We start from the raw sequence: 15004 nt of genomic DNA on the forward strand, positions 1-15004 counted from the left end.
TGTCATATTACAATAACGATAGGTGTGAAATTATCAAATGCACTCTATGATGATATTGTGGGTGTTGATAAGAGTCTCATGCATATATTGATAGGGAGGTGTCCAAAGGCATGATAACGGTGCCAGCACAGATATCACAACAATCAGGCACAGCCAGAGTTGCGGCCAGGATCCGGGAAAGCTAGGAAACAAGGGAGCAGGAACGCTCTGGAGAGGCAACAAGATTAGTGTAGTGCAGTTCATCAGACCCAAGGTGGTGAGCAGTAAAAAGGATAAGCAGTCAATGAGGATTCTAGAGTCACTGCTCAGCAGTTATGACTTAAATATGAATGCCAGAGAGCAGTAATAGAGAAGAAAGAAAGAGAGAGGAAGCAGAGCCAGAGTGGCAGGTCTGAACGGACTCAAAATCACCCCCGCCAGATCGGGCTAAAAGCTCTGCCACCTCCCCCTCCTCCCCGTCACACAAAGAAATTTTTGCTCCAGGAATAAACACCCTAATGAAACTAGGGTCACTAATCAGCTATTATGACTTAAATATAAAGGTCAGAGAGCAGTGTTAGTCCCACTGCTCTCTGACCCCTATAGAAAGTCTGTGTAGCCTATCCTGCATTTGGTAACTTTGGGAACCACAAGTAATCCTGCATTTTTTGAGTGCAGTAATCTTGAGAGTTGGTGAACTGTGAACTGCAACAGATAGGATGGAGCCTGACCATTTAGAGCTTTGTAAGTAAGGAGGAGGATTTTAAATTCAATCCTGGATTTTACAGGGAGCCAATGCAACGAAGCTAAAACAGGAAAAATATGGTCCCTTTTCTTGGTTCCCGTTAGAACATGTGCAGCAGTGTTCTGCACCAGTTGGAGAGACCTAAGTGATTTGCTGGGGCAACCAAATAAAAGGGAATTACAGTAAACCAGCCTAGAGGTGACAAATGCATGAACTAATTTTTCAGCATCTGTCTGGGATAGGATATGTCTAATTTTTGCAATGTTGCGCAAGTGAAAGAACTTCAGTTTTGTCTGAATTCAACATCAAGAAATTACCGCCTTAAGACATTTTTGAAGTCTAGATAGCTGATCAGTTTCATCTGGTTTCATAGATAAATACAATTGCGTATTGTTAGCATAACAATTAAAATTTATAGTGTTTCCTAATAATGTCGCCAAGAGGAAGCCTTTATAAAGTAAAAAGGATTGGTCCAAGCACAGAACCCTGTGGCACTCCGAAGCAGACCGTAGTATGTGCGTAGGATTGATCATTAATGTAAACAAATTGGGGACAATCTGATAAGTAAGATTTAAACCAGGTTAGTGCTGTTCCTTTAAGGCCAATTAACTGTTCCATTCTGTGCAGCAAGATTTGATGGTCAATGGTGTCAAAAGCAGCACTGAGACCTAAAAGGATTAAAACAGAGAACAGACCTGAATCAGAAGCAATCAATAAGTCATTATAAATTTTTACTAGTGCCGTCTGTACTATGATGAAGTCTAAAGCCTGTCTGAAAGTCCTCGAATAAACTATTATCTTGGAGAAAGTCATAGAGTTGATGAGCAACCACTTTCTCAAGGATTTTAGAAATAAAGGGGAGATTAGATATCGGTCTATAGTTAGCTAAAATCTCAGGATCGAGAGTAGGCTTCTTTAGAAGAGGTTTAATGACAGCTACTTTAAAGGACTGTGGTACAAAGCCCGTTAATAAAGACGCATTGATTATATCTAATAAAGAATTGTCTAATAGGGGTAAAGTTTCCTTAAGTAGCCTAGTTGGGATGGGGTCTAGCAGGCATGTTGATGGCTTAGATGCAGAAATCAGAGTAGAGAGTCGACGAAGGTCAATGGGGGAAAAACTGTCCAAATAAATTCCAGGTATTGCTGCTATATCCAAGCTACCTGAGTCCGGGGTCAGGTCAGTTAAGGGCAAGAGCTGATGGATTCTATCTCGAATGGTTATAATTTTATCATTTAAGAAACTTATAAAGTCATCACTGGTAAGGAATACAAGGCTCTATGGAACTTTGACTCTAAGTCAGCCTGGCTACAGTGTTGAAAAGAAACCTGGGATTGTTTTTATTTTCCTCAATTAATGATGAGTAATAGTTTGCTCTGGCATGGCGGAGGGCCTTCTTATACATTTTAAGACTATCCAGCCAGACTAAACGGGACTCTTCCAGGTTGGTTGAACGCCAATTTCTTTCAAATTTTCGTGGTTTGTTTCAATTTGCGAATCTGGGGGTTAAACCATGGATTTAAACAAATGAAGTGGTCGGGGGACAGACCCCGTTTTTATAACATTTATATTTAGGGTGTGTGACTGTTCTAGAAGCTCAGAGAAGCGTAAAAGACTGTGACTCTGCACCCTGGTCCCACCTCTGGGATGTCATGGCTTTGGGCTTCTAATAAACTCGGCCAGATTCCTAGAGAGGAGAGCAGCTCCATCCAAAGTGGGATGGATGCCATCCCTCTGGATAAGACCAGGTTTACCCCAAAAAGAGTGCCAATTATTAACAAAGGCCACATAATTTGCTGGACACCACCTTGACAACCAGCGGTTGAGAGATGACATGTGGCTAAACATGTCATCAGTGGTCACATTGGGGAGGGGTCCAGAGAATATTACGGTGTCCGACATCGTCTTTGAGACACTACTCTGGCACATTACTGCTTCTCAGGTTTAAGACTAAATTGCACCTATAAACTAAAAATCAGTTTACTTGTCAAACAGTTCACATTGAGTGGATAGATAGCCAATTATAAGAGAGGGGTCTGCCTGCAGGCCTCCACTGTGAAGACAGTTCAGGTAAAGGCTCTGCTCTCAAGTCACTTCCACTCTCAGAACAGGAAACAAAAAGTACAAAATAAATGCGGGGAAAAAATTCAAAATAAAATCATATAGAAGCCGGTGGAAGCCATGTTTTCTTTGATTAATCTTTACTTAATTAGTCAACAATGCAACATGAAAATCATTATTCCTCAAGGTAGTTATCGATTTTACATTCTTACTTTTTTTCTGTTTGCGTAGAACTTGACATGGGTATTTATGCCAGTGTAGAAACCTATAGTATAAAGATTCAATAATTTTAAAGGTAACGTTATCTTATTTACATGCACTATTGATTTATTGGGTCAAAATTGGACATAAACTCTATCCATATAGCCTAGAGACATCAGTTAATTAAAAAAAAAAAAAAACATTTTGAGCAATTGAAGAATAATTGAACAATCTTAATTTCCATTTGAAGAATTTTTCGACAGCAAAAATAACAGCAAATATAACAGTTACAATCCATAATAATGGGAGTAAATACAATTAGCTGTAAACACAGAAATATAAAAGAAATAATGAAAAGATAAATAAAAAGATAAACCTAAATAAATGAATTTCAATAGATGACATCGCATAAAAGAAATTCTATAAAAATGGGTTCTAAGAAGTTATTTAAAAGAAGTCACTTCTTTTGCCTCTGGTCTATACTTTTCTTTTTTTTGAAGACAAACTTTCCATGCGATTCACTGGACTAAACACACTTCAGGTAAACTTACTCCTTCTTTTATTAAAGAGAAAAAATAAAAGCCGTGATTATCAATAACTTTTCATCTAAACTAAAACATGATCTATGGCTATAAGGTCTACAAAGACAAGACAAAGTGATGTAGCATATAGCAGGCAGTTTACCGCTCCCAGGCCATTTGTCTCAGTGAAAGCTCCCTATAAAGAAGTGTTATGATGCCAAAATGTTACCATGATGGCTCTTTTATCTCTTCTCTATTGAGCATGCAAGTCTTCAAGTTTTTGGTTGGCTTGATTAATAATAGCTACCATATAATATATAGCTGACCATGGTAATGACTAGTTCAGAGAGTGATAGGACAGCGCTCCGGCAGCTGTTGCGATGGCAGCACTTGTCCGGGATGTTGCTCTAATGAGAAATACTATAAAGACCAAAACTGCTCTTCTTATCTCTATTTCTGTGAGACACTATAGAGCTAGCCAGCATCCCTCAGCTCTAACAGAGTGTCGGAAGCAACCCAGGTCGTAGGTTGTCATTTATTGGCCTATTTAATCTCCCTACATATTTCCTGGCCTGAGGCACAGCGCTGTCCCCAACAGACAGAATCAATACCAGCACTCCTGCCAAGCCATCCGAGGGCTAACAATAAAACTAGGACAATTACAGTGAGATGGATCCCAGTCTTTAGCAGAAATATATTATTAATATGTTTGGCCCAACGCCAGGAGGCTGGAGGAAAAGAAATCAGTGGCAATAAAAAAGCCAGTTAGTTAAATGGTCACCTGAGAGCCAGGCTGCAAGTGACTTACACATATTGGCGATGATGTAACGGGGCTCTGTGTGTGTGGGTGTAAAAAGGGCCACCTTAACCTATTGCTAGGCCCCGGGGCTGAAAGGTTTTGTAGGCCCTGTCCCATCCCCCAAATTTAAAGTCTTATTATAAAAAACTGTAATATCTAGGTAATCTACATCACAAAAAGTAGTAGTTTCTTTCAGGACATACCCATTGTGCCAATGTGCTGATCTGCTTGATACAGGCCTGCACACCTTTGCAGGCTCCTGACATATTACTAACATTGTCATAATGCTGTCCTCTACAGTTATTAATGTCAATGCAATCTCCTCTAAAACATTCCTAACTGAGCTGAACAGTGCTTCTCCTGTATGGCTTTCAATGGGGAGTAACTTTACAAAGAGCTCCTCTACAGCCCTCTGGTGATACATACCACAGAATGAAAGTCAGCTGGTCTACATGTGTGATATCTGGTGTGGAGTCCACACTGATAGCAAAATACTTTGCATGTTTCACTCTGCTAATGATTTCATCCAGCACCTTCTGTCCCATCAGCTTTATGAATTCCTCACACACATTCAGAGAGAGGTAGGATGGAGTTCCTCTGCCAGCGTTTCCATATTTTTCAATATGAGGCTTTAAAAAAGGATCAAACTGCCTGATCAGTTCCATGCTGCCTAAATAGTTGCCATTGTTGGTGCATTCAGCAGTCAGCAGGAGGTATCCACAGGGAAAGGCTGCTACAATAAATGTCATTGTGTGTTTTATTAACCTCTGTTTAAGCAGACAGCTTAATTAAAAATGCATTTTACAGTGACTGTCAGAAATTCAGATGATAAGATCCTACGGAAGCCCTAAGCGAACGTGTTTTTTTTTTTTTTTTACAAGCCGTTTTCTCGATATAACGAGATATTATCTCGTTATAACAAGATATTATCTCGTTATCTCGAGAAAACGGAGTTTGTTTTCCTGAGATATTATCTCGTTATCTCGAGAAAACGAACTTTGTTTATTATACTGTTGCTCCAGTGAGCAACAGTATAATAATCTAGTTATGATTACTGATGAATTTGGGGTGATGTGTTCCTGTAATAATCATCTTACCTTGCGCATTTGTGCGCACGGTAACACCGCACGGCATCTGCTGTCACATCATCCACCCGCCACTTCTTCTTCTGACGTTCATTCAATAAAGTTTAAAAAAACAAACCAAAAAACAAAGTTCATTTTCTCGAGATAAGGAGATAATATCTCAGGAAAACAAAGTTCCTTTTCTCGAGATAACGAGATAATATCTCAGGAAAACAAACTCCGTTTTCTTGAGATAATGAGATAATATCTTGTTATAACGAGATAATATCTCGTTATATCGAGAAAACGGCTTGTAAAAAAAAAAAAAACACGTCCGCTTAGGGCTTCCGTAAGATCCAAAAAATACAGTACAACAATTTATATAAGAGGAGCTTGTGGAATCTGTGTATCATTTGTTTATTTGTTTTTCGAAAAATAAAACCAATAATTAAAAATAAAAAGCAAAAAATGACTAAAACCAAAGTGATGAAGATGGATAATCACGGGTTTTTCCAATTTCCAATTAGGTGCTTAAATTTAAAAAAATGGGAAAAACAGATAGCGAGGGTGGTCCGTGTAATGCATATCAGTTCAATTTTCTTTCCAAAAATAGAAAATTGAAAAATTGAAAGATTTTTCACCTATAGCACCGAATGACACCTATCCAAGTGTCTGCTACCAAAATACATCCATAATTTTTTTTTAGCACAAAATTGGAATTTAGAAAAACAAGTCATTATAAGTACTTTGTGTAGACTTAAAGCCAAGTTTTTGGGGAATTTGAGACAAATATTGTTCATTCACTCATTTTTTCAAATGTTGATGGGTTTTTTTTGCAATTACTTACAATTACTTAGAATTACTTGCAATTACAAGCTGCCCTCAACAAATCCTACTAGCCCCCCCAACCCCCGACCACTTCTCTGTTTTTCCAAGATGGAGTTTGGGTGAAAGATGTGTACTCTCAATGCCCAGCCACCAATATGGCTGAGTGAATGCGCTAAACAGATCAAAATCAGGATAGTTTTGTCCTTTTCTGCTGTTACACGACTCACCAAAAGCCTAGGGTTTCTTTTTAGTTACTTGTGCTTACAAACAAATCTTATCGCAACCCAAAACAGTACCAGTTCCAGCCTAAACAAGACCATTTAATTCTTCCAGCTACTGAAAGCCATACACACATGCATTCAGTTCAAACCAACCTCAATGAGTCCTTTCAAATTCTGAGACCAAACCTCAGCTCAGCTGAAATTTTACTTCCTTTGAACTTAATTCTCTCCACCTTTGTGTCGCTTTCTCTCTTTCTGCTTCCGCCTTTTACTGCTCTGTCTCTTTCTTTTTTTTTGCTCTGTCTGTGTCTCGCAGCCTTCGTGTTGAGCTGTGTCTTCCCCCAGCAGCCTCTCTATGGTGATGTATCAGTGAGCAGTCTCCACTCTGGAGGGAAGGCCTTCTTCTCCTGTCTGACTGGCTACCAGCTGCAGGGCCCTAGTGTGCTGACCTGCAGCAATGCCAGCACCCCCTACTGGAGCGGCAAGGAACCCCACTGCCTAGGTAAAGTCACCAAAAACCAGAATACAATCAGAGTTCATCCTCCAGATCCTCAGCTAATAGAGAGGAAGGACAACCAACAAACACTTACTGACTATTTTAAATAGCCTATTCATGACATTGTTTCTCAATTATATGCCGTATTTTAAAGATGGACTTCTGATAAATGCACACGTATTCCAGCTCCCTAGGCAGATCTCTGATATCATATTTTTATATTTAAACATATAAATCAGTGTTATAACGTTGATATTGAATAAGGCAAGAAGGAACAATGTATCAATAAATCTGCAAAACAGATACAGAGGTGATACAGTTTGACTTGTTTAGACATATTCTCCTTGATCATGAACTCTTTTAAACCTGGATCGACATCACCTTTCTCAGGCTGTGCTCAGATGCCTTTCGCAAGCGTTTTAATCCTTGAAACCAGATCAAACCTTGATTTCTTTTAAGAAACATGGGGAAAAAGTCTTTAAGCAATTTGATAAGAAATGTCCCACAAATTGCAAGAAATAGGTAAAAAGTGACAAGAAAATTACCTGAAATTTTGCTTTAAAAAAGGACACAAAAAGCAAGAAAAAACATCGTTTTTTTTTTCTTATTTTAGGTAATTTCCTTCCTTCCTTTTACAAATATCTTGTACTTTTCTGGGCCATTTTTTAACTTACTTATTGCCTTCTTTCGATGTTTTGAATGATATCAAGCCAATCTGCTGAGGTTTCAAAGGGTTAAACAATCTGCAGCAAACATATATTTTATTTATTGTGGTATTTGCTTCTTTGCATTATTTCAGTATTATGCTATGTGAAGTTCTCAATAGTAGAAAAATAAAGAAAATATTGTTATTAATATTGTTATCATTAGACCACTTATAATAATAATATTACAGATATAAATTAATGTGATGTGTAATGAAAGACGTTATTTATAAACAGATATGAAACAAATGTTTTTTTTGTTTTTTTTTTATATATATTAGCATTATCATATGGAAGCTGGGAATGGCCGTGCTTGCATTTTTTTAATGCCATTATCTCAAGATCAGAGGTTAATTATTTTGTTATCTTGGGAAAATGAGCTTTGTTATCTCCAGATAATGAGATAATGGCAGAAAGGTCATTTCCTTTTATCACAGATGGCGTCTTGAAAACTTGAGCAACTGATTTAGGCTGAAAATGTCAAATCAAGGAGTACACTGTAAACTCATTAGCTGATTAGCTAGTTTACATTGTTTTCACACCCGATAGTCCAGGGACTTGGCTCGACTGGGGGGCTGAAATTGCAGTGTTGTTGCAATGCAAGATGGTTTGGTTCGCATTCACGCTGCACTTTGTCAAACGAACCAAGAGGAGTAAACATTAGGTTCTGCTGAGTAACAGGGGACTGTGATTGGACAGGTTTTGCATTTGTCATCCTGCATCATCAGGACCCACATGGGGAAATCAAATGAACGGACAGAAGTTCGTGAAGCACTTTAACGCTTATAGAGAGTGTATATTTATGTTTTTTGGTGTTGCAAACAGCTGATAAAGAAATGATGAAACTGACTGTAAGCATTATTAGGCAGCCATTTTTAGACTGCACATCAATCACATTATCAGGGTCACTGTGGGTGCATGAACATAATTATTTCACTGTTATGCTCACACAACTATAGAAGACAAATCACAAAACTTTCTAAATTCTGCATATATGTTCCACTACAGAAGAACTATTAAAACAGACATTTTTCAGCAACTGCTGAAGGCTCTGCAGAGACACACATCTGCATTAGGTAGGGCATTCCTGTCCTATTGTTGAACACAGGTATGTTTTAATAAGCTTAACTTTTGAAAAAACTCAGCAGAGGCATCTGACTGTTTTAATAACTGATAATAACCTAAAAGTGCAACCACACTGCTATGTTACTGTGCATGTCTATAGTTGTGGTGCTGGCCTTTGTCAGGATCAACCATGAAATTGTGGAAATATTTCATGCTCAGCAGATGGATTTAGATGGATGTAGAAATCCTGCTAAAATTACGTCTCTTATTATAAAGTTTTATTATAAAGTCCTGTGGTTGGTTTGTTTTCATTCATATCACAAGCGAACCGCACCAGGGTTCACTTAGTAGCACACTGTTTTTAACCGGACCAGAGTTCGCTTGAGTTCGTTTTCCAAATCTAGGAAACCGATGGCCTAGATAAAGGGAAGTAAATATAACTATTAGCTTTAATTCATGTTTATTTCATATCTAAAGGTTAAGTTCACTTAAATTTTAGTTGTGTTTACTCATTCTTGTGAGGTTGTTGCAGCTTAAAAAAGATGAGTGAAATTAACTTGTTCCTTGTCAGTGATAAGTGAATATTTCTTTTTTTAAAAGATTTCTATAAGACTTTAAAGTGGATTTGTGGATTTGTCTGTGTAATTTTGTTTGTTTTCACAAACACTGGTCTTATCTCAAGATGAACAGAATGGCATTTTGTTTAAATGAAAGTAATCTCAATCCTTGATTTCACTTGTCATTTTTAAGTTGATTTTCCAAAAGTGAATACAACAAATTTTAGGAAAATATAACAAATAGATATAAGAAAATATTACGTCAGAGTAGCTTTATTTACATAACTATTTCAAGGCAATTGACCTATCACTAAGCCCTGCCCTCAAATGCCACGAGCCATTCGCATTTGGTGCAGCTACACAATGCACTAGGACATCCTGCTTGTAGACCTCCATAGAAAAGAATCAAAAATTTTGATTGTTTTATATGAATTTATTAAGTTATATCTTTAAAAATGGTCAAACGATATGCATGGGGTATATGCGACACTGATATGAGGTATCTTGAGAGGCTAAAGAATGGAGTGTATTTTATCCTGTTCCCTGAACCTCACATAAACAGAGCAAAGCGTCTTGAGATTAAGCTGTGTTGTAGACCACACAGTCAGCTCATTGTAAAGAAGATAAACAAGGATGTCCACATTTTGTTTTTAGGTAAGGCAACACAGTGTGAGCAAAATGTGCTGCAAAGTGACAAGTGCACAGAACCTCATACATTATGTAAGCAACATTGTGGTTAACGTCACCTTGCAACAAACTTTAGCTAACATTAGCTTAAGGTAGCTAATAGCCACCAAAGTTATGGCCAACTTCAGCTTTGTAATGTTAGATCATCATTTCATCTATTCAACTTAGTCTGAGTATTTTTGTTCTTTAACTGTAGCAAAAGGTTGAACCAAACTGAAAAGCATTAACGTTAACTTAGCTGTAATGTTAAAAAGAAAGCAAGGGCTGGCTAATGCTAACACCATGGCATAGTGAAGACGCTTTTGATGGCGTCTGTTTGAAATAAAGAGCTTCTCTCCCCAAAAGTTATTTTTATTATCTTCGGATATGTTTTGACACTGACAGCCGCCATTGTTACTTTAGGCAGTGTGCTGACTGGTTTGTCTGGGTGAGCTACGGGGGCAGGGCTTAGCGATAGATCAGTTGGTTTCCTAGACTTTTTTAGGTAAGTCAGATTTAACAGTGTACACATCATTGGTCAACACTCTGTTGTAGGGACCTTTCATTTACACTGATGAGTAGCCATCTGAGGGCAACAGGTATGTGTTACAGCTGCAGTCTCTCACTCCAGTGATGCTATGCACTGTCAAGCACTGGCACCGAAATATGGGGGGGGCACTTTTAGGTGTTATGATAATTAAAATGGTAACGGGATGTCTTCTTGTGCACAAAGAGGTTCTGTGACAAGAGGACACCATGGGCTATATTATCTTGAACCATGTGGTGTGACCAGATTTCAGTCAGGTGCAACCTGCCAGATGTGTTGAGAGCATGCCAAACGAGCTTTTAGCAATTTCATGGCCAGGCTCCCATAAGGCACCTGGAGCACAGGGTAAACTCAGAACACACTGTTACAGATGGGTGCATTAGATGCTGTGACAATCATGGCTTATCACTTTCAGTATTTTAACCCCATTTAATCACAGGCAGGGCTCTCCCCGTCATGATGCACTAGTCGTTTGGGAAGCCTGCAGAGAGCTTTTATCAGAGGAAACTTGTTGCTGAAACTCGGGACAGAAATTATCCTCAAAGTTAAGTTTTGAACCTGAAGCTGTCTCAACCACATCATCTTGTATTCTGAAGTTGTCAGATACTGCTTTTGCATTGATTTTGGTGTTAGATCCTAACGCCAAAAGCCACCTTTTGCATCAACATGATACGCTGCTGGATGGCATCAGTCAAGGATGCAGTTGGACATTACCATATGAGGTGTAAATGTATGCTGCCGGACGGTCAGACGGCACCTGCCACGGTGACACCTTCTTATCCCAACTCATCATGGTGCCGCTCTGTCAGTGACCTTCTGCTGTTTATGCTCCTGGTCTCCTGGATGCCAATACCATGATGTCAACAAATGCACATGGTTGTATGAAGTGGCACAGTCCTTATGTTTACACAACAGCAGGGACTGTCACGATTAGGGAGCAAAGTCACGGATGGTTAGGTTAAGCAAAAGTGGCACATGCTAAGGTGCAAGAAAAAAATTCAAACATCCACATGGGAATGGAACTCCGCACTTCCGCACAAAAGTCAGCGGGTTTGTTGGACCCACCCACCCTATAAGCGCACTTGCGCCCCTTATATTACATGGTCATTGGCAGCATCCTACCTACCTGACGCTGTGCTTCAGTGTTTCATGCGCACGTGATTGGTTCCGTCCGGCTGTATTCTCAAGTGACGCCGCCGAGTGTGTTGCATGTGACATGCCCAGTGCCATCCAGTTGTCTGATGGAGCATAATAACCATGAAATGATTTCTGTCTGTATGTTTTTAGCTGATGCCGTCCAACCACCTTCTGGTTGGATGTGGAAGGTGACTTTTGGCGTCATGCTTGTATGCTGAAAGCACTGACAGAGCTGACATATGACAAGATTGGAGTGAGAGCAGGCTGGATGAGCGGATGGGTGACTGGGGATGAGAATGTGTTGGTTCATCACAGCCTCACATCTACCTTAAATACGTTTTACAGTAAAATCTGAAGCTCCAGGAGACACTTTTGGTCATGGTAAATGGACCTGCACTTGTATAGCACTTTTCTGGTCATTCCACCACTCAAAGCACTTTTACACTCAAACATTGGTGGCCCAGGCTACCACAAGGTGCCACCTGCTACTCAGATTTATAACACTCACACTCATACACTGATAACCAGCAGCCATCAGGAGCAACTTTGGGTTCAGTATATTGCCTAAAGATACTTTGACATGTTGACTGGTGAAGCCTGGGTTCGAACCACCAACCTTCCAATTAGTGGACAACTTGCTTTACCTACTGAGTCAAAGCCTTGATTGAAAAAGCTGATGTACATAGCTGTTAGCCTGGTGACACAGTATTTAGGATAGAAACACTGTGCACAGTGCACAACATCACTCACAGTTAGAGACTGCAGATGGAACAGATACCTGCCATCACCAGAGGGCTGTAAAAAGAGTCACCAGTGTAAACAAAAAGTACAGTGTCTCACCACAGTGTTGACATCTACTGTACATGATGAATAGAACCATTACCAAGACCTATAAGCTGATACAACAATAGCTACCAAAACCAGCCCAAACTTGGATAGACACACTGTCACCTCAAGACATGACATCATCAGACAGTTATAAAATAATTACAGATCTTTCTTACAAGCTTGTGCCAAGTTTGAAAAATAGCATAGACATTATTAGCAGAATAAATATTACATCTAAAACAGTAATACACATATAGCGCACATTACATAAGAAAAAAAAAACTATTTGTAGGTACACATGTATTGATAAAACTATTATTACACGAGAGGGTGTACTTTAATGTCATTTGAGCACGATAGTGATGCAGTCAGGACGGAGGTGGTTGCGCTGACGTCTGCAAGCATCACTGATTATACAACTATTACCAACAAAATAAAAATGTATAATCAAAAAGTATTCATGTTCCGGGGCAATTAGCTCTCAAAATAAAAAGCTTTTTGCCGCCATTATCTCTGTTTCCATGGAAATATACAGAGTCTGACAAATGACTGGAAAACAAACCAGACAAACAAACAAACAAAACAAAATCACCAGATGTAAACACAGAAATGCTAGGCTTGCTCAGTTTTGTTACAACAAAGATATCTGGAAATCATTTTCCATGTACAGATTTAGCGTTATACCACCAAACTTTACCTGTAGTTTTAAGCTAGTAGCTCTGTGTCATGGCACAGCTGATGGAGGATGTCAGGATGACAAACATTTCCAATCACTCATAACATAACATGTTATATAATCATAACATAACAATAACATGTTGTTATCAAGCAAAATATTCTGCTTCTTCATGCCATTGAGCGTTTCAAAAACAATGTTTCACTATGGTCCCAATCACTTGGACTGATTGGATTTTAGTTTGCAGATAGATTTGCTGTTTTTTTGCCATACACACAAATGTCTGTTGCTGTGGTCCTGTCTGAGGTTACGCCTGTGTCATGGGCCTTGGTTGCGCAGATGCCGTGATCCTGCTCGACGCAACCTTCTACTGCCATTATACTGCGTCATGCCTCAACTATTAATATATGCATGGGACTCTTACACCTACGATATTTGCACGTAACATCACATGCTATCATAAAGTGCATTTAGCAATTTTACGTCTGACTATTATTATATGATATGCTATTGTTACCATTATTGTTGTGTTTCTCTCCCTGTCTCTCCCTATGCTATAAAGCGCTCTGGGGCAAACTGTGTTTTGTGATAATGGGCTTTATAAATAAAACTGAATTGAATTGAAAATTGAATTAAATTTTTAAAAATATAAAAATAAAATATTTTGTGGTGGCGCATCACTGTCAAAGGGGTTAAAATGAGCAAGTTCGACCAGATATTGTATTTTCATCCCTGGTAACTGGAGCTGAAGTTGATTAATACCTTTGACATTTGACCCGGAAATAAATGCCCATTGGGGCGGCTGTGGCTCAGAGGCAGAGTGGGTCGTCCTCTAATCAGCAGGTCAGCAGTTCAATCCCCAGCTCCTCTGGGCAACATGTCGAAGTATCATTGGGCAAGATACTGAACCCCAAATTGCTCCTGATGCTGCATCATCAGAGTGTGAGTGTGTGTGAATGATTACTGAGCAGCAAGTGGCACCTTGTATGGTAGCCTCAGCCACCAGTGTGTGAATGGGTGAATGTGACATGTAGTGTTAAAGTGCTTTGAGTGGTCAATAAGACCAGAAAAGTGCTATACAAGTATAGTCCATTTACCATTTACCATTGTAACCTTTCCCATTCAAAACTTTTCAGTACTGGTTATCTGAATCAGTGTTATCGTCCTCCAGTCCCTCTGCCAGCTCTTCACACAATTCCCATAAACAGTCACAGCATTTTGGATGATTTTTAAGGCCTTACAGCCAAGAGTTATCAATTGGACCTTCTGGTCCTTTTGCACGACATGCATAGAGACAGACCTGGACTCCCACAGGAGTGTGTGGACGATGAATGTTATTTTTTTCTCCTTCCTTTCTTTGCACCCATGAAGCTGGCTGATGAATAATAAGTGGCCGGTTTCCTCCTGATCACCCTGATCCACACTCACTGACAGCACAGGCAATGTTGCTCTGAAAGCAATCTCAAAGAGGGAGTTTGTGTGGCTGTACATCTGTATCTCTGCCATGTCGATGTGTATGTGTGTATGTGTGTGTGTGTGTGTGTGTGTGTGTGTGTGTGTGTGTGTCAGAGCATAAAGCAGGTGTATCGAGGTGTGATTACTGAAGGCTGGGCAGGATGCCACTGGGTTTATTCTTCCTGCTCTGCTTTAATTAAGATTCGTCTGCATGAATAACCTTGACCTGATCAGCTGGGACACAACACACAGATACACACACACACACACACACACACACACACACACACACACACACATCCCTAAAGCTGTAGATGGATTTTCTGTATGTGTTGATAAACCTGGTGTATCTCTTATGATGTTATCTCTTTCTCTTAATTTCTTGGTTCCCACCGTGCTCTTGAATTTAGAATCGAAGGTGAGGGATTAGTGATAAATCCGCACAAAAGATCC

General features: G+C 39.4%; 1 protein-coding gene across 4 annotated transcripts in view; it reads left to right on the forward strand.

The window, feature by feature from the left end:
* The window catches only part of sez6b (seizure related 6 homolog b), a 422519-nt gene that overhangs the window by 290989 nt on the left and 116526 nt on the right, over nucleotides 1–15004 (forward strand). For all 4 annotated transcript variants that reach the window (XM_088079418.1, XM_088079416.1, XM_088079417.1 and 1 more), the window contains exon 5: nucleotides 6737–6922. In XM_088079418.1, coding sequence (XP_087935544.1) covers nucleotides 6737–6922 — 186 coding nt within the window. The remainder of the gene's footprint in view (nucleotides 1–6736; nucleotides 6923–15004) is intronic.

The sequence above is a fragment of the Plectropomus leopardus genome, chromosome 6 (genome assembly GCF_026936395.1).
Source record: "Plectropomus leopardus strain MGB_pleo_1.0 chromosome 6, ASM2693639v1, whole genome shotgun sequence".
NCBI lineage: Eukaryota > Metazoa > Chordata > Actinopteri > Perciformes > Serranidae > Plectropomus > Plectropomus leopardus.